Genomic DNA, 21,441 nt, shown 5'->3' with positions numbered 1-21,441 from the left:
TACAACTGAACTTCAGTTCAGCTACTAAACCCTGTTGCCAAAAGCTAACGTTGTAAGCAGCCAGCTAGCTTCATTAGGCTCGACCTGACCGGGTTATGTGTTGTGAAGCTAGCCTCAATAAGGATTAGGCACAATTGTGGAATTTGCGATTTGCCTTCAAAATAATAGTACCTATTTGAAAGTGATGCAGAAGTCTGCAATTGGTGGAATCATGCCATATTTAGACTAGATCATGTTAAACAAGGTTGGAATGTGAAGCAATTAAATTGGGTATCAGTCTACTCGGTGACACCCATAGAACACAACTGTGAAGAGTTTACGCAAGTATTACTGTTGTAGCTCTTATTGCAGGAGTGTGACTGTGTGAAATCACCTCCCTAGTCAGCCTATTGTTTGTATTGACATTCATATTGCACTATACAGCTTTACCTAAGGATTGGGGATCAAAGAAATGGGGTATCAGTCTACTCAATACATTCTTTCCCCAACGTCCTCCTCAGAGTTATCAGGCTCAAATATCCACACAGTATTATTTTTCCTCTGGAATAGTGTTCAATACACATAGGTTGACAATAAATGTGTCTCAATTCACAGTTTCAGAGTCCCACAATAAGAGTTACGATGCTAATGTTCTCTGTGTGTCACTGAGTAGACTGATACCCCATGTCATTGATCCACAATCCTTAGGTAAGGCTGTACAGTGAAATAAGTATGCCCCAATGAAATTATAAAGTCTAATACATCCAGTGTGATTTCAACAAATTTTTGTCAAATTAACAAATTATTGTATTTTGTTGATTTTATATACCATTCCAAACTCGTTTATCATGATCTATTCAATTATGGCATAATTCTACAATTTGTATTCATTTGCAACACTGTCATTGACATACTTTTATTTTGAAGGCTAACCGCAAAGTCCACTATTGTGGCAAATCCTTATTGTGGATAGCTTCACATAGATGGGTCCGACCACCATTAATCAAATAAGAACTGTCTTGTAAATTAGGGTTATTTTAGATGATGATACCTAGCTATATAGTTAGCTAGCTAACTATAGCTACTGAAACAGATTGTCGTTTTGCTATGTTTTTGGGGAAGACATTGTTTGCATCCATGAGCTAGCTAGCTTTTTTATGACCAGCACTGTACTAGTATCATAGCATACGTATCGATGAATCGTTGTGACATATGAAATACGAGTGAGTGTAATCAATGTGTAATAACTACGTAAAACAAATTATGAACACGTTAAATTATTATGTGACGTGCAGTCATATTCAGGTCCTGATTGGTCAACAAGCTTATTTGACACGTCAAATAGTGTTATTTGACACGACAAATAGTGTTATTTAACATGTATATTTTTTGACACGCAAAGACCCAAACGGCGTTCCATAAAATGTTGCTATAAAACAAAAAAAACAAAAGAAAACAAACATAAAATCTCATCAGACCATGTATCCCTCGCATCTATAAATTCTACACCACCATTCTCTGTTCCATAATTAAGAGGAGCATCCATTTTCCTCAGAACATTGACTAATAATTTTGTGGTCTAACACAAACTTGGTCGTCATTCTAGGACTAGCCGTCACTCTGGAACCAGACCCTCATTCTGGAACCAGGGATGTAGTCATTACGCCGATTCTGTTGCAAAACATTTCTTAAACAGAAGCAAGTGGAATGAAACGGGGAAGGACCTACCTGAATTGTCCAATAGAAACACTAGTTTTAGTTGCAAAATATTCTGTTTTGCAACTGTTTGGACTAATGATTACACCCCAGTCCATCATTCTGGAACCAGCCCATCACTCTGGAACCATCCAATCACTCTGGAACCACCCAATCACTCTGGAACCACCCAATCACTCTGGAACCACCCAATCACTCTTGAACCAGACCATCACTATGGAACCAGCCCATAACTGTGGAACTAACCTACTGTTTTTGAACTAGACCATACTTATGGCTTTTTCCACAGTACCTGGGATCTTCTTTCATAATGAGTGATCACAGTGCCATTTTATACCCGTCTAAAACATAATGTTCTTTCACGACGAGTCAGCCCTGAGCAAAAACCTTTCTTTCAGTTCACTTGCTGTAATTACAAACATTGACTGTGGACAGTTGTCTCATTTTTGTAATCCCACTCCTGTATGGGTAAAGTGACTCTCACTGTCCTGCCACACTCACACCCCATTAGCAAAGGGCACGTTGGCTTCCTGATTGATACTCTCCTTGATCTCTAGGGGGAGTGAGTCAAACAGGTGGTCCTCCACCACCAGGCAGTTCCTGCGGAGGAGGTGACACTGGCCTAGCTGGGGCGGCAGGCGGTCCAGACAGTTTCCCTTCAGCTCCAGGTTTGTTAGCTGCACCAGATTGCTGATCTTCTCTGGAAGGACGGCGATACAATTGTGTCCCAGACTTAGTGTCCTCAGTTTGGTGCACTTAAACAGCTGCTTGGGTACTACCTCCACCTTGTTGCCTGTAATGGCAAAGTGCTGGAGGTTCTGCATAAAACCAATCTCCAGCGGAATCACCGCTATGGAGTTGTGGCTAATGTCCAGATACCTCAGCTTGAGCAGGTTAAACAAGGGTACGGGCAGAGATTCAAGTTTATTGTGAGAAAGGTAGAGGGACTCAAGGTTTTTGACATGGCTTATTGACAATGGAATGGTAATGATTTTATTGTGCCACAGTTTGAGGCAGATCAGCCTCTTGAGGTGCTGGAAGCTGATGACCTCCTCAATGGTACGAATGTTGTTGGATTTCAGGTCCAGCTCCTGCAGGTTGGTCAAACTGAAAATAGCATGGGGTATCCTCTCCAGTTCACAGTTGTGAAGCTCTAGTTCAGCTAGGTTCATCATTTTCTTCAAACTGTTCAGTACCAGGAGTTTAGTACCGTCATTGTGTACCACCAGCTTGATCAGGTGTGGAGAGAGATCTGTTATGTTGGTCGGGACCTTCGTCAAATTACTTTTTAGATGCAGAATCTTTAGATGCCTCAGGTCTCTGAGAGATTCTAAACCGATCATCTTGTTGTTTTCAGAATTCAGATTCCCGACCAAGTACAGCTCCCTCAGACTTTTCAACAGGTACACCCAAGTGGGGATCTCGGCTACATCCGTAAACTTGACATGAAGGCACCGGAGGTGGTCACGAAGGAAACTGAACGCGGTCTGCTCGACTTTGGCAGGACAGTGGTAGAAGTGTAGCTCCTGAATGTTGATCATCTGGGAGATCTTGGCTGTTATCCTGGCCTCTGGGATCAGCTCCAGCTTCAGGATCTCCAGATCTGTCAGGTCAAAGACAGCGTCTGGCAAACCTGACAGCATGAAGAGATGGAGCTCCAGTTTGTCCTGAGCGTTGCGGGTTACATGCTGTCTCAGTTTCTCGAATGACCACTCGTGATTAAGGCTGATCTCCCGCAGCTTGTTCTCACTGACTTCAGAGAGGAAGACACCAAAACGCTTAGAGTACAGCTGGTCGTACTGATCCACCATGTGCAAGAGAAACGCAAAGTCGTTCTTCACGTCAGGAATGTCACTGAAGCTACTCTCCTCTCTGACTTTCTCGAAAGAGTACTCCTTGAGAGGTCGTCGAAAGAGCCAGAAGAGAGTGTATATACAGATTAGGCCGTATATACAGACGAGGGAAATATAGCTGACAAGCAGCTTCCTTAACATGAATGCCATGTTATGTGTGCATTGGAATTTAGTGTATCCAGTTAAATGTTTTATGTCAGGCTCACACACATGGTCAAAGTCAATGGCAGCAACAAACGTCATTGTGTAACACAAGATCAAAATGAACTTCACAGTTTTGATCACTGTTTGGGCAACGTATAGCTTGTAGATCAAATCACTGTCTTCCACGTGGGTACGGAATTTCCTAACCTTTTCAAATAGGGCCTTGGCCTGCTCTCCATCTTTATTGTCTAGTATGGTCATGCATGGGACTTCAATGACAGGCTTATCAGCAGTGAACTTGACCCCAGACTTAGCCAGCATCGGGGTGGACTGGTTAGGACTTCCCTCTTCACTGCTGGTTGAGAAATGTTTTGGCAGGAAAGGGGCACCAGTGAGCCTTTGCTTATTCTCCTCTGAGTCCTCACATGCCGTCTCAGATAATGCCTTGGTCGTCCAAGGAGACTCAAAACACTTCCCCAGAATCCCCACAAAATGCTCTATTTTCGAACAAGTCTTTGGATATTTGAACCAGAAGTTACTGCTGACCATGAGGACGATGGTGTGTATGAGAGCAAGGTATGGGAAGTATTTAGAATACCACGGCAGGGCGACATGGTAGCACATCTGATTGACAAAAACATATTGCTGAAAGTCCAGGTTTGTCCTGACGCCTGTTGGCAGAGGCTGCTGTCCAACACCACCAGAATGTGTAAAGTGAATCTGATGAACAACACTATCCGGTAGATCCTTAGTCACTAGGGGAGTGGCGGCTAGCGTCACCCTACTTCCTCCGTTCCCTGACCCAGAACCAGACCCCTCTGCTGGCTGCGGTGTTGTGAAGCCGCTGGGGTCCTCTGAAGCTGGTTCCAGGATAGGAAGGCAAACCACCTGGTCTTTGGTTAACTGCATGGTTCCAGAAAATATGGCCAGCATCAGCATGACGACGCCCAGGTAGTCCATAAAGACGTCCCACCATGGTTTCAGGATCCGATAGGTTGGCTGGATGTCATTCAGGGCGGCTACCTCGGTAAGAGTAAACATCACTGCAACAGAAAGCAGACGTATTAATTAAACAGCGACAAACATAATTGACACATGATTTAACAAACAAGTGCAATTAAACCTTCCAAAAATGAATTAAGCCCAAAATGTTAAATCTGCGGGATTTACATTACATTAAATGTCTTGATTAGATTCACTATGGGTCCTAATTTGACTACATGCAATTTGGAAAATCAGTCATCACTGATAAACTCAGATTTTTGCAATAAAAATGCAGAACACACATCATTGAAGAAAAGAACAATACATCTTCAAAAACATGAGGCGGCAGGTAGCCTACTGGTTAGCAAGTTGGGCCAGTAATCGAAAGGTCGCCGGATCAAGACGACAAGGTAAAAATCTGTCGTTCTGCCACTGAACAAGGCAGTTAACCCACTGTTCCCCGGAAGGCCGTCATTGTAAATAAGAATTTGTTCTTAACCAAATTGCCTAGTAAAGAAAAAAAATTGCATATGGCAACATTCCCTATTATGACTAGTATTTTTACGACATAGCCTAGAGGCTATCTGACACTCATTTCTTTCATTACTACATGAACATTAGGGTTGGGACTGGCCAGGGACCTCAAAATACGATATTATTACGATACGTAGGTGCTAATACCATATGTACTGCGATTTTCATGATTCTATATATATTGCAATTCAATACTGTGATTTTATTGCAATTCGATGTGCCAAACATATTGCTCACCATACAGTGCATTCGGGAAAGTATTCAGACCTCTTCATTTTTCCCTCATCAATCTACACACAATACCCCATAATGACAAAGCAAAAACAGTTATTTTATTTTTTCAAATGTATAAAATAAAAAAAACTGAAATACCTTATTTACATAAGTATTCAGACACTTTGCTACGAGACCTGAAATTGAGCTCAGGTGCATCCTGTTTCCATTGATCATCCTTGAGATGTTTCTACAACTTGATTGGAGTCCACCTGTGGTAAATATAATTGATTGGATATGATGTTGGAAAGACATACACCTGTCTATATAAGGTCCCAAAAATCCATAGAGCTCGGAGACAGGATTGTGTCGAGGCACAGATCTGGGGAAGGGTATCAAACATTTTCTGCAGCATTGAAGTTCTTCAAGAGCACAGTGGCCTCCATCATTCTTAAATGGAAGAAGTTAGGAACCACCAAGACTCTTCCTAGAGCTGGCCGCCTGGCCAAACTGAGCAATCGGGGGAGAAGGGCCTTGTACAGGTAGGTGACCAAGATCCCGATGGTCACTCTGACAGAGCTCCAGAGTTCCTCTGTGGAGATGGTAGAACCTTCCAGAAGGACAAACATCTCTGCAGCACTCCACCAATCAGGCCTTTATGGTAGAGTGGCCAGACAGAAGCCACTCCTCAGTAAAAGGCACATGGCAGCCCGCTCGGAGTTTGTCAAAAGGCACCCAAAGGACCCTCAGACCACCTCAGACCTCAGAAACAACATTCTCTGGTCTGATGAAACCAAGATTGAACTCTTTGGCTTGAATGCCAAGCATCACATCTGGAGGAAACCTGGCACCATTCCTGGGGAGTGTCGTGGTGGCAGCATCATGCTGTGGGGATGTTTTTCAGCGGCAGGGACTGGGAGACTAGTCAGGATCAAGGGAAAGATGAACGGAGAAAAGTACAGAGAGATCCTTGATGAAAACCTGCTCCAGAGTGCTCAGACTGAGGCGAAGGTTCGACTTCCAACAGGACAACGACCCTAAGCACACAGCCATTACAATGCAGGAATAGCTTCAGTACAAATTTCTGAATGTCCTTCAGTGGCCTAGCTTGAGCTCGGACTTGAACCCGATCTAACATCTCTGGAGAGACCTGAAAATACCTGTGCAGCGACACTCCCCAACCAACCTGAGAGCGCTTGAGAGGATCTGCAGAAAATAATGGGCGAAACTCCCCAAATACAGATTAGAGGTCGACCGATTAATCTGAATGGCCGATTAATTAGGGCCGATTTCAAGTTTTCATTAACAATCGGAAATCGGTATTTTTGGGCGCCGATTTTCAGATTATTTGTATTTATTTTTATATATATACCTTTATTTAACTAGGCAAGTCAGTTAACAACACCTTATTTTCAATGACGGCCTAGGAATGGTGGGTTAACTGCCTTGTTCAGGGGCAGAACGACAGATTTTCACCGTGTCCGCTCGGGGGATCCAATCTTGCAACCTTACAGTTAACTAGTCCAATGCAATAACGACCTGCCTCTCTCTCGTTGCACTCCACAAGGAGACTGCCTGTTACGCGAATGCAGTAAGCCAAGGTAAGTTGCTAGCTAGCATTAAACTTATCTTATAAAAAACAATCAATCATAATCACTAGTTAACTACACATGGTTGATGATATTACTAGATATTATGTAGCGTGTCCCGCGTTGCATATAATCTGACTGAGCATACAAGTATCTGACTGAGCTGTGGTAGGCAGAAGCAGGCACGTAAACATTCATTCAAACAGCACTTTCGTGCATTTTGCCAGCAGCTCTTTGTTGTGCATCAAGCATTGCGCTGTTTATGACTTCAAGCCTATCAACTCCCGAGATGAGGCTGGTGTAACCGAAGTGATATGGCTAGGTAGTTAGCGCGCGCTAACTAGAGGGACGGAAGCTATACTGTTACACTGGCAATACTAAAGTGCCTATAAGAACATCCAATAGTCAAAGGTTAATGAAATACAAATGGTATAGAGGGAAATAGTCCTATAATTCCTATAATAACTACAACCTAAAACTTCTTACCTGGGAATATTGAAGACTCATGTTAAAAGGAACCACCAGCTTTCATATGTTCTCATGTTCTGAGCAAGGAACTGAAACGTTAGCACTTACGTAGCACATATTGCACTTTTACTTTCTTCTCCAACACTTTGTTTTTGCATTATTTAAACCAAATTGAACATGTTTCATTATTTACTTGAGGCTAAATTGATTTTATTGATGTATTATATTAAGTCAAAATAAATGTACATTCAGTATTGTTGTTATTATCATTATTACAACAACAAAAAAACTAAACCAAAAAAATTGGCCGATTAATCGGTATCGGCTTTTTTGGTCCTCCAATAATCGGTATCGGCGTTGAAAAATCATAATCGGCCGACCTCTAATACAAATGTGCCAAGCTTGTTGAGTCATACCCAATAAGACTTGAGGCTGTAATCTCTGCCAAAGGTGCTTCAACAAAGTACTGAGTAAAGGTTCTGAATACTTTTGTAAATGTGATATTTCTGTTTTTATTTTTAATACATTTGCAAAAATGTCTAATAACCTGTTTTTGCTTTGTCATTATGGGGTAGTGTGTGTAGTAGATTGATGAGGGGGAAAAAGCAATTTAATCAATTTTAGAATAAGGCTGTAACAACAACAAAAAAGTTAAGGGGTCTGAATACTTTCCAAAGACTCTGTATATCTGCTGCAGAGGGACAAGAGCGAGCCATGAGAAAACGAGTTTTGATCAATGCTGATAAATTGGCTTCCTATTTAAAAAATAAGATGGAGAACAAGCTATGAAGAACCAGCAGAACAGCAGGGCTCTGCATTTTTTTCCCATTTCTGAAGCTAATCGACATAGGCGTAGTCATGACATGTTCCATCTAAAACTTTATTATCTAATCAAAAACGGTTTGTCATTACTGTCTTTGTTCTTTGTCTTTGCTTGTCTTCGTGAGCTCTAGCTTTATACATACCCTTCATCATATGAAACTTATTTGGGCTTTGATGTGACTAACCCACGCGTTAAGAACAAACCCAAAGCCTTACTAAAAACTGACAGCCAGATAGAAAAGATGGCAGGGGAATTAAGAATGTCTGTCTTGCAGAGAACTAAAAAAAAAAAACTAAGGGTGGTCCCTAATTCTGTCCTTTGAATAGAGACCTGGAAAGTAAAGTGAACAGTCAGACAATCAGTCACACGTTTGCTATAGGCAGAGTACTCTGTAGCTCATTTGTAATTGTGTGCATTTAAGCTAATTGCGTTCTCAAACATTGTATGTCTAATTGTACATATTGTCTTCAAATAAATAAATACTTCAATATAATGACTATATCATCTGAGATCCTTAAATTCTGATACCCTATAGGATAATTCAACATTCATTCTCAAATGTCATTAATGGGTACCATCATCTTTTAACCTTTATAAATACAGTTTAGTCTCACTGAGTTCAAATCCATTTTGCAAGAGAAACCTGTCCAAGATGGCAGTAGTCTTGGAAGTGAACTGAATACACTTTCATTCATGATACTGTAGGGAAAGGCAGTGCAGTAAAGGGAACCCGGGTTTGCTGGCGTGAAAGGCAAACACCCTACGCATCCTGCAAGTAGGGTTAACCCCCTTGGTGGGAATTGTAACATGGCTCATAGAGCGAGGATCGCTACACTGCCCCCTCCCAATGGTAATGCATGTCTCCATGCTTCAACTACTCAGCCTCCTCACCAGTCTGGGTAGTGCGTTCCGAAGGCCTCACAGCCGCCATCCCACTTCTGGGAATTGTAACATGGCTCATATAGCAAGGATCGCTACAATACATTCCTCTGAGACCTGCTGTCCAGAGTGATGCACTTGGCCCATGTTATCACCTTCAGTGGTTCATCATTCATTCATCCAGAGGGTAACCTATCGACACAGCCTACAGGAATAGCATGCCACATATTCCCTAGTGCCGTCATAATACCAACATGACCAATGCCCTAAATGTCCTTCTGCTTACCACAAGACTAAGGATGTGTCCCAAATGGCACCACATTCCCTATATAGTGCAGTACTTTTGACCAGAGCCCTTTGGGCCCTGGTTAAAAGTAGTACACTATATAGGGAACATCTGTGTATAATTCCTCTAGCTAGCCTTTCTCCACTGCATATAAATGTGTAAAAGACAAAAGCAGAGCCCACTGACACCATGCCAGAGAGAACTAGTGATTAGAACAATGCCCATGTGTTTTTATGAAGGTCACACTTGCAAGCAGACTAGACTGTGGTTTAGTTTCAGTCAAATGTGGTTAAGGGTGTTGGTGGAAAAGTCATGTGGATGCAAAAGTCAGTTTTCCACATCCAAATGCTGAAATATAATGGAAATCCAAATGCTGAAATATAATGGAAATCCAAATGCTGAAATATAATGGAAATCAACTGGTACACATTTCTGTACTTCAGAGGCAGTGCAAGTTGGGGATCAAGTTTTTGCCCTATTCCCTACACACTACACAGAGGCCCAGATGTTGGGGTTGCTTTAAGACGGAACTGAACTCTTGAGTGAGCAGAAATGTAGACAGTACACTGTGTACTTGTCCCAGCTTCAAGATTTAGTGACGCATTTGTTATAGTTTACCTTTATACATTGGTTGAGAACACTTATGTTGTTATAAATTGGAGCGGCAGGTAGCATAGTGGTTAGAGCGTTGGGCCAGTAACCGAAAGGTTGCAACATCGAATTGCCGAGCTGACAAGGTAAAAATCTGTAATTCTGCCCCTGAACAAGGCAGTTAACCCACTGTCCCTTGGCTGTCATTGTAAATAAGAATTTGTTCTTAACTGGCTTGCCTAGTTAAATAAATGTGCAACTAATGCAGACATATATTCCAAGTTCAAATAAACCACTATGCCAACTCTATATTTTCAGCTATATTGCCAGCTGTGCACAAGAGGGTTAGGACTAGAACAGCAGCTTGGAGGATTATGCCTAGTTATGTAGAATTTGGCTGGCATACTGACTGAAGACCTAAGCTAACCTCAGTATGGACATTTTCCAAAGTAGGTCAAGTGCTGAAGAGCTATGCAAATCACTCATTTGTCAACAGATAATGATTGGCATCTAAAACATCCAATCAGAGCACTCAGTAGACCCATTGACATGAAATCAACCATATGATCTCCCAATGGTGAGCATTATCACACTGAGGAAGGCTATGGTTTGCTGGGCAGATCACTACTCTACCCAGCCTCTTGGTGTCAAGAATAGGCAACTGTGTTGTGCAACATGCCCATATTTTAAACTGTGCAATCATATGCATTAGATTGTTGCATGTAATTGATTTATTCGGATCCCCATTAGCTTTTGCAGAAGCAGAAGCTATTCTTCCTGGGGTCCACACAAAAACATAAAACACGACAAGTAACAAAACACTGATACACTGATAGGCAAGAGCAGTCACACAAACAAAATGTAATGAAAATCTGTTCAAAGCCTGGGTAGGTGAGAGGAGAAATTGACATTTGAACTTCAGAGACAGTAAAATATTCATTTTAGGCCTACCATAGATCCAATGTCTTATCCTGAATAAAAATAGAACTCCATGTCAACTATTTCGTTGTAAATATAACATAGGCAGTACAATGCTGATGTAGTATTCACAAATATGTGGGACATATGTGGGATATGCAAAGCATTGATAGAGGTAGCCTATAGCGTTTTAACGCAAAGCATTGATAGAGGTAGCCTATAGCGTTTTAACATCAGCTGGGGCTTTGTCCCAATTCCACAGCATCCCACAATCAAAAGTGGCCATGTTTCCGGTAGCTACGCTGTTAACTGGGTTTCTCAACATCGTGGAGTTTATTAAAAATTCGTCTACACTACTGTAGGCTACTGTATTCACAAGCTGCTGGACCACATTTAAGGGCAGTAGTCAGATTTTAAATATGCCTTGTTTACATTGCCATGTGACAGAAAGGCTAGACACTGCGTTATACATCAGCTACTGTAGGTTATATGGTTCCTATATTATGAAGAGCTTCGGCTACTTACTGTGTTCCAAAATGGGATCAGTACGCCGACAACTGAAATTGCATAGGCTACCCACCACCTCCTCCTACATAGAACATAATGTTCACCAGCGCTACTGTAGGCTACATAGATTGAATGAAAAGTCCAGTGGCTGTATGTGACTATGTCGATTATAAAAATGTTATAACACATAGCGTGGTAAATACATCGCCGGTTTAGTCGACCAGACTGGATATATCCCACAACATCATCGATGGCGCACTGAGCGCATGCACTGGCTCTGGCTCAGACTGGCTGGCACGGGATGCGCGTGAGTGGCCTCCAAATGTGACACAGCATTTTTCCTCCTCGCTCTAGCATTTTGATAGCACTGCGAATGGATGATGTCTTATCCAGCGTATTTGAATTATATCCAAATTGCACAGTTCAATGCACATTGCACAATGTATTAGGATAACATCCACAAGCTATTTCTACGCGGTCCACTTGGATTCGTTTACCCCAAAATCCTATAGCCCGATAGCGCATGTACGGAATTGCTCAATGCCGACTTGGGAAATACATCTCGGCCATTGAATGTCCTGTTTGGGAGTGAAATGGTTACACAACATGTACAACATGTGTTCTATTTTCAATTTCGAATGTATAGTTTGTGCTTCATACGAGGTAGCCTACGGGAGATTCAGTATTGCGCACCTGAATCTGCATTGAAATATGTTCTGACGGGGCGAAGAAGGTCTGTCTAAAACACCTCGAAGTACATCTCTCTTTGCGCTATGAGACACTTGAGTCGCGCCAGCCAGGCTATGGCGGAGAACGTTGAAAATAGAAATGGTTTTAGCCAACCAAAGATGATGGATAAATAAAGAGTTCACTCAGTCCGTTTACCATTGAATAAAAGTGTCACTTCCGGTCTACTTAACGGGGTGGGTCTCCCATAGACACCAATGCAATAGCAGCTGGGTCTGGTCTACATAGTAAATTCTTCATTGACTTTCATTGAACCAGAAAAAAACAGCAGGTGGAATATTTCGATTCCTCTTCCGTCTCTGAGCCTAACGCTAGAGCGTATAGGACAGGGGTAGGCAACTAGATTCAGCCGCGGGATCATTTTTGTCGGAGCGGATGGTTTGAGGGCCGGTGTGATATGAGAACTTGATCCGGTGGAATACGATGATAGAGCGCATATTTCAGAGCGCTCCTTAAGCCACGCCCCAGTGGGCAGAGCTAGGCATGTTGGACTGGGATACCGAAGATTTGTATTACTTAACCAAGATAGACCACAGCCTCTCGTTTCCAATGTGAACAAATTAGTCAAAGTGGGCAGAACAAGACAGGAGGTGGACAGAGCCAAGCACGAGCTAGCGAGATCCTATTTTTATATATTTAAAAAAAAAAAATTTGACCTTTATTTAACTAGGCAAGTCAATTAACAACAAATTCTTATTTACAAACCCTAACCCGGACGGCGCTGGGCCAATTGTGCGCCACCGCCCTATGGGACTCCCAATCACAGCCGGTTGTGATACAGCTTGGAATCGAACCAGGGTCTCTAGTGACGCCTCTAGCACCGAGATGCAGTGCCTCACACCACTGTGCACTCAGGAGCCCGTGTGGTGCATCTATATGGGGCGGCAGGTAGCCTAGTTGTTAGTGGTTAGAGCATTGGACTAGTAGGTTGCAGGATTGAATCCCCGAGCTGACAAGGTAAAAATCTGTCGTTCTGCCCCTGAACAAGGCAGTTAACCCACTGTTCCTAGGCCATCATTGAAAATAAGAATTTGTTCTCAACTGACTTGCCTGGTTAAATAAAGGTAAAATATATATTTCCGTAAGGCAATGCCTCCTCTGTGAAGTGCGGGTGTGCAATAACTAAATTTGCCTTTGCACTCGTTCTAAACAATGTGATTTTTAAAAATATTTTCCAAAGGGTAAAGTCTACAAAACTTCAAGTAAAGTCAAGTAAAGTCCACTCTGTTCATAACATATTGTAGTTTTAGGAACAGAAAACTGTATTGAGATCAAGTGTTTCATCGATGAGAAAATGTGCAGAATGTCAGCCAAAATCTGTGGTTATGTGTTGCCTAGTTATGCTAATATATTTGAGACCAGTGTATCACAGTTAATTTCATCTTTGACTTAATAAGTCAAATATCTTTGAGTCAACAGGGAAACAACAGTGAGCCCTAGACAGTTCGCAATAGAACATACCAGAGGGGGCATCATTTACTAGGTAACCTAAATTATTGGGATCGTCTGCTTACCACAAGTCTTTGGAATAGGGTCTTGAAGTGTGAGTACTTTCTCTATAGCCATTATGGATATTGCCTGAGCCTGCTGGCCATTAATACTGGTATTGCCCTTTCCCTATTGAAATGGTGGATAAAGGAAGACTATGCTTTCATGTTCAATTAACACACAATGAAGACATTGTTAGATAGAATGTATGCTTTTATACTGCCTGTATCTCTGTATTACAGCAAATCAAATAAAGATTTGTACAAACTGGATATGTGACTTCTTTCCCAAATTATTTCCTAAGGCTTAAGTACTTTGTCAATGATCAGTTATTCTCTACCAATGCTAGATGAGGCTGAATGGCAACAGCACCACACACAACTGCAATAAAACTAATTAATCTCATTTGTACATGCTTGTTCTGAATATTTCATCAATGAAAACATGGACAACCATACACAATAAAGGGTGTTAATCAAATAAAGTCATAGACAGGAAAAGTAATTTACTGCATTAATTATAGTCACAGCCTCTCCCCTTCATTTGCTAAACTGAGTGAATTGGATGGAGATGGTTTACAATAGGCTGGGTGGGGCTCATGGCTACATAGAGCCATGACTACATGGAACTCTATTCCACATCAAGCAACTCATGCAAGCAGTAAAATCAGATAAAACAATTATAAAAAGACACCTTATGGAACATCGGGGATTGTGAATAGACACACACATAGGCACAGGCACATGCATTCACACACACACCCATGAAAACAAACACATGGATTTTGTGTTGTAGATACAGTTGAAGTCTGAAGTTTACATACACTTAGGTTGGAGTCATTAAAACTCATTTTTCAACCACTCCACAAAATTCTTGTTAACAAACTATAGTTTTGGCAAGTCGGTTAGGATATATATATACTTTGTGCATGACACAAGTAATTTTTCCAACAATTGTTTACAGACAAATTATTTCACTTATAATTCACTATATCACAATTACAGTGGGTCAGAAGTTTACATACACTAAGTTGACTGTGCCTTAAAACAGCTTGGAAAATTCCAGAATTTTGATGTCATGGCTTTAGACGTTTCTGACAGGCGTATTGACATAATTTGAGTCAAATGGGGGTGTACCTGTGGATGTATTTCATGGCCTACCTTCAAACTCAGTGCCTCTTTGCTTGACATCATAGGAAAATCAAAATAAATTATCCAAGACCTCAGAAAAAAAATTGTAGACCTCCACAAGTGTGGTTCATCCTTGGGAGCAATTTCCAAATGCCTGAAGGTACCACGTTCATCTGTACAAACAATAGCACACAAGTATAGCACCATGGGACCACGCAGCCGTCATACCGCTCAGGAAGGAGATGCGTTCTGTCTCCTAGAGATTAATTACTTTGGTGCGAAAAGTGCAAATCAATCCCAGAACAACAGCAAAGGACCTTGTGAAGATGCTGGAGGAAACAGGTACAAAAGTATCTATATCCACAGTTAAACGAGTCCTATATCGAAATAACCTGAAAGGCCGCAAAGCAAAGGAAGAAGCCACTGCTCAAAAACCGCCATAAAAAAGCCAGACTAAGGTTTGCAACTGCACATGGGGACAAAAATAGTACTTTTTGGGGAAATGTCCTCTGGTCTGATGAAACAAAAATAGAACTGTTTGGCCATAATGATCATTGTTATGTTTGGAGGAAAAAGGGGGAGGCTTGCAAGCTAAAGAACACCATCCCAACCGTGAAGCACGGGGGTGGCAGCATCATGTTGTGGGGGTGCTTTGCTGCAGGAGGGACTGGTGCACTTCACAAAATAGATGGCATCATGATGAGGAAGGAAAATTATGTGGATATACTGAAGCAACATCTCAAGACATCAGTCAGGAAGTTAAAGCTTGGTCGCACATGGGTCTTTCAAATGGACAATGACCCCAAGCATACTTCCAAAGTTGTGGCAAAATGGCTTACAACAAAGACAAGGTATTAGAGTGGCCATCACCAAGCCCTGACCTCAATCCTATAGAACATATTTGGGCAGAACTGAAAAAGTGTGTGCGAGCAAGGAGGCCTACAAACCTGACTCAGTTACACCAGCTCTGTCAGGAGGAATGGGCCGAAATTCACCCAACTTATTGTTGGAAGCTTGTGGAAGGCTACCTGAAACGTTTGACCCAAGTTAAACAATTTAAAGGCAATGCTACAAAATACTAATTGAGTGTATGTAAACTTCTGACCCACTGGGAATGTGATGAAAGAAATAAAAGCTGAAATAAATAATCCTCTCTACAATTATTCTGACATTTCACATTCTTAAAATAAAGTGGTCATCCTAACTGACCTAAAACAGGGCATTTTTACTCTGATTAAATGTCAGGAATTGTGAAAAACTGAGTTTAAATGTATTTGGCTAAAGTGTATGTAAACTTCCGACTTCAACTGTATGTGGTAATAGAGTAGTGGCCTGATGGCACACACTTAAAGGACATTGTCACTGCAGTCCCTGGTTCATGAACCAGGCTGTTTCACATCTGGATGTGATTGGGAGTCCCATAGTGCGGCGCACAATTGGCCCAGTGTCTTTTGGGTTTGGCTGGGGTAGGCCGTCATTGTAAATAAGAATTTGTTCTTAACTGACTTGCCTAGTTAAATACAGGTTAAATTTTAAAAAATTTAAAGAAAATAAAAAATTGTGACAATGTACTGTGGGGTGGTATACAGAAGATAGCCCTATTTGGTAAAAGACCAAGTCCATATTATGGCAAGAACAGCTCAAATAAGAAAGGAGAAACGACAGTCCAGGTCAGTCAATATGGAACATTTCAAGAACTTTTAAAGTTTCTTCAAGTGCAGTCGCAAAAGCCATCAAGCGCTATGATGAAACTGGTTCTCATGAGGACCACCACAGAAAAGAAAGACCCAGAGTTACCTCTGCTGCGGGTCTTAAACCTTTGACCGGTAGTGTATGTTAGAATGAAATGCTGTGTATCTCAACATGAGGGTGGTGTTAAGAAGACAGATTTCAATTTCTAATAACATGGAAAATAAAGTAGCTATCTATCCTGTGGATGATTATTATCAATACTGTGCCTATGTGCCATTCAGAATGCCACTATGTTCTCTGTAACATGCCCTTCATAGAACAAGCCATGTTCGTGGGCCAAACAAATGCTGCATAGCACAAATATAGCCATTGTCTTGGATAGTCTTGGAAAGCACAAATATAGCCATTGTCTTGGATAGTCTTGGAAAGCACATATATAGCCATTGTCTCAGCTTGCCAGGAACATGGAACAAAGAGAGGTTGGAGCACTTCTGTTGAATGAACAAAAGCCAAAGTTATGAATCATTATTTTATTTTGGATGATCATTAAGAGTATTCAGTACAGATGTAGGATCTTAATTTGAGCCAGTTTGCTATAGCGGGCAAATAATCTTACAGCAACAGGAAATGTGAACTTTAATGTGGATTTTAATTAATGGACATTTATGTTGGGTTTGATAGATTTTTCGTAAGCGAAATTCAAGTCTGAAATTTTAAGTGGATATTACAAACTTCAGAAGTATTTTAAAAACTCAAAATACACTACAGATTTAAAATGTCTTGGCTTCCACCATCTGTATAATCACAGCTCTATTTCTTTACGTTAATAGGCCTGTAGGTTACTGCACGATCAGTTCTTTGTCTCCTCGGTCCTGCCCCTCTGAAAGAATCTGCCTTGTCAATTCTTAATTATATAGAGTGTATTCATAAAGTATTCAGACCCCTTGACTTTTCTACATTTTGTGACGTTAAAGCCCTATTCTAAAATGGATTAAATCGTTTCTCCCCCCCCCCCCCCCCCCCCTTATCAATCTACACACAATACCCCATAATGACAAAGCAAAAACAGGTTTTAATAAATTTTCTCTAATTCAAACCGAAATATCACATTTACATTAGCATTCAGACCCTTTACTCAGTACTTTGTTGAAGCACCTTTGGCAGCGATTACAGCCTCATGTCTTCTTGGGTATGACGCTACAAGCTTGGCACACCTGTATTTGGGAAGTTTCTCCCAATTTTCTCTGCAGATTCTCTCAAGTTCTGTCAGGTTAGATAGGGAGCGTCGCTGCACAGCTATTTTCAGGTCGCTCGTCTGCTCCAGAGACGTTTGATCGGGTTCAAGTCCGGGCTCTGGCTGGGCCACTCAATGACATTCAGAGACTACTGCGTTGTCTTTGCTGTGTGCTTAGGGTCGTTGTCCTGTTAGAAGGTGAACCTTCACCCCAGTCTGAGGTCCTGAGCACTCTGGAGCATGTTTTCATCAAGTATCTCTCTGTACTTTGCTCCGTTCATCTTTCCCTCGATCCTGACTTGTCTCCCAGTCCCTGCCGCTGAAAAACATCCCCACAGCATGATGCTGCCACCACCATGCTTCACCATAGGGATGGTATTGGCCAGATGATGAGCAGTGACTGGTTTCCTCCAGACTTGAAGCTTGGCATTCAGGCCAGATTTCAATCTTGGTTTTATCAGACAAGGGAATCTTGTTTCTCATGGTCTGAGAGTCCTTTAAATGCCTTTTGGCAAACTCCAAGCGGGCTGTCATGTGCCTTTTACTGAGGTGTGGCTTCCATCTGGCCACTCTACCATAATTGCCTGATTGGGGGAGTCCTTCTGGAAGTTTCTCCTATCTCCTATTCACAGAGAAACTCTGGAGCTTTGTCAGAGTGACCATCAAGTTCTTGGTGACCAAGTCCCTTCACTGACCAAGGCCCCTCCCTGACCAAGGCCCTTCACCCCCGATTACTTACTTTGGCCTGGTGGCCAGCTCTAGTAAGAGGTGGTTCCAAACTTCTTCCATTTAAGAATGATGGAGGCCACTGTGTTCTTGGGGACCTTCAATGCTGCAGACATTTTTGGGTACTCTTCCCCAGATCTGTGCCTCGACATACTCTTGTCTCGGAGCTCTACGGACAATTCCTTTGACCTCAAGGCTTGGTTTTTGCTCTGACGTACACTGTCAGCTGTGGGACCTTAAATAGACAGGTGTGTGACCAAATCATGTCCAATCAATTGAATTTACCACAGGTGGACTCCAATCAAGTTGTAGAAACATCTCAATGATGATCAATGGAAACAAGATGCATCTGAACTAAATTTCAAGTCTCATAGCAAAGGGTCTGGATACTTATATACATGTGTAGAATTGCAGGAAATTAGCTTTAAAATATTTTGAACAGTTTGGGGTTACATGTGTTGTGAGGTGGGGGTTTGTTACTACACTGCATAATGACAATATTCATCCTGACCTTTGCCACCTAGGAAATTTGTGTGACCAGACCTTCTCAAATAGAAATTGAGTACCCCTTTAGTAAAGAATTTCCCTCAGACACTTGAACATGTCTATATACAAAGCACAACACTGCCACCTAGGGTGCAACTTTGATTCCACACACAACAGCAATACACTTGGTTTACTTTCTCTGAGGGAAACCAGGAGTGCAGCTATACATGAAATGGGATGCCACATGGTTTATAGGTATAGGATAACACAGACTACAAAATATTTGTGCCACATTTAAAGCAGCTGCCATCTGGCTGTTTTTATTAATCAACATGAAGAACCAAACACAGCAAAGGTGATCTGATAAAAAACATGCACAAAAGATATGCCTTTTTATTATCTTTCACTCTTTACCATCTGTATTAATTTGGTTGGAATATTTAACATTAGAATATAACGCCCTAAATACGGTAGGGAGACTGTTTTTATAAATGACGATAGCAGCTAACCATGGCACCTTTGCAGTGATCCACAGCTCTGATTATGATACACTGTAATGTCTAAGGCGTGGACTTTATTGTCCTCTCTATCTATAAGGCGTGTGCAAGGGGTTTGTGGATTGTAATAAAAATATATTAATTACAACATGGCTGGTCTTTTTTAGCTTGTGTAAACTGTGACTAACTAAAACTAGCTATCCCTCCTGATAAATATGGTCTTGCCACAGGCTATTGACAAACAGTTACAGCTGAGTCCACATTTCACTTGTAGCCAACTACACTGTTATATAAAGTACTTTCATTATCCGAGTACTACATAATATAGAGACTGAGTAGAAAAGTTATTTCAAAAAACATTTTAGTATATCTATTTTAGAATATCTTTGGACAGTAAATTAAGTCCAAATATGAGGCCCTTCAGGATAATACATTCAATCTTTTGATTCTTGTATATATTCAATCTTTCTGATTATAGGTCTACATTCTATCCAGTGTATGTTCATTGAAGCTTGTGCTAGACACTGCATAATACGGTATAACAAGTGTAATAAATAACAATATCAATAATACAAGAACAAGCAATCCTGTTGTTGAGTTCCTCTGATAGACCTTAGCCTGGTCCCAGATCTGTTTGTACTATCATTCCACAAACATTATGTTTGGCATAAGACACAGAGTACAAGGAGTCAAATCTTAGCACAAATAGACTGGTAGCCAGGCTAAGTATTAGTGATGCGCGGGTTGACTCATAACCAGCAGTCCCCGTGGTTATATGGGTTTAGGGTCATGAAATATTGTGGGGATGAAGGATTGGTGCATAAGCTCAATGTTTAGGGCCTAACTGTCGGTGTGCCAAATAGCCTACACGCCAAAACCCAAATGCACTTGGGAATGGGCAGAAAAAAGTGAGCGTCTATCCATGGAGGCAAAAAGGACAATGTCAGACTTTAATTCAATAAGAGAAAAGCTGTGAAATGGAGAGTTGAACATAAAGAGAAGAGAGGGACAGAAAAGTAATGTTTGGGAAAGAATTGGTGAAGTGGTTAAAGAGGATGATAGCAGTGCTGGCAATGTTGTGTGTGATGATTGTGAGGCACTATACAAATTCCACAGTCACAAGACGGACTTCAAATAGGCCTATGGCACGTCAAGGGAACTGTAGCCTACTGTTCAGATGAGTTAAATGGAAAATGAAATCTGAACACTGACTGTAGGTCTATAACCTCTCACATAGACTTAATATTAACTCCTGCATAATTAAGCATTTATTTAAGTAAAATGATACATCAAATGTAAGCAAAATTTGAACTCGGGAACAAGAGTGGAGAAATTAGATTTCTTTCTTTCAGCATCTTGAGAGAATGTGAATGGGCAGTTAGATAGTGTCTGTAGAGGTGATATCTTTATCAGCATCATAAAAGCTGACATTAAGCTATTTCAACCACATAAAATATGCATCCAAGCTGAACTGAAATCTTATCAGAAACATGTTGGGTTGTTTTCACACTTTTCTGTTTCCTTAGAACCGGTCAAACTGATGTAATTTCGAAATTTTGCACAGAGAATCTTTTTTACCTATGTCAACTAGATTGAAGCATTATTTCTATCAATGTATCACATTATTCTGGTGATCAAAGGTTTATTTAGTCTTCTAGGGCAACATATCGACCTAATGACAAGTTGAATAACAAATAGCCTACAAAATGTTGGAAATTATAACCAGAAACTAATCTAAATCAGGCAAAAAAGAATCCTGCACCCCCTGCCAAATCGTTCCGACATCTCACACTATCCTACAGCACACTTTTTTTATATTAGCAATTTAGATTTTCACTTTATCACATATAGACAGGCGTTTGCGGATGGGTTATTAGCAATTGCGGGCAGGTGCAGATGAACAACGCCCCATTACAAAATATACCTTTCCTGTGACTAATTATATTGTTAAGAACCA

General features: G+C 41.2%; 1 protein-coding gene across 1 annotated transcript; it reads right to left on the bottom strand.

Moving 5' to 3' along the window:
* Positions 1-1,339: 1,339 nt before the first annotated feature.
* LOC110524591 (volume-regulated anion channel subunit LRRC8D-like) lies at positions 1,340-11,947 on the bottom strand. The gene is made up of 2 exons (XM_021604399.2): positions 11,503-11,947; positions 1,340-4,735 (listed from the first exon to the last, which is right to left on the bottom strand). Coding segments are annotated over exons 1-2 (2,544 nt in total). The 5' UTR covers positions 11,504-11,947; the 3' UTR covers positions 1,340-2,192.
* Positions 11,948-21,441: the final 9,494 nt, after the last annotated feature.

The sequence above is a fragment of the Oncorhynchus mykiss genome, chromosome 5 (assembly GCF_013265735.2).
Source record: "Oncorhynchus mykiss isolate Arlee chromosome 5, USDA_OmykA_1.1, whole genome shotgun sequence".
In the NCBI taxonomy this organism is placed as follows: domain Eukaryota; kingdom Metazoa; phylum Chordata; class Actinopteri; order Salmoniformes; family Salmonidae; genus Oncorhynchus; species Oncorhynchus mykiss.
Note: the sequence above shows the minus strand (reverse complement) of the source record. Positions and strands in the feature narration are given on the sequence as shown.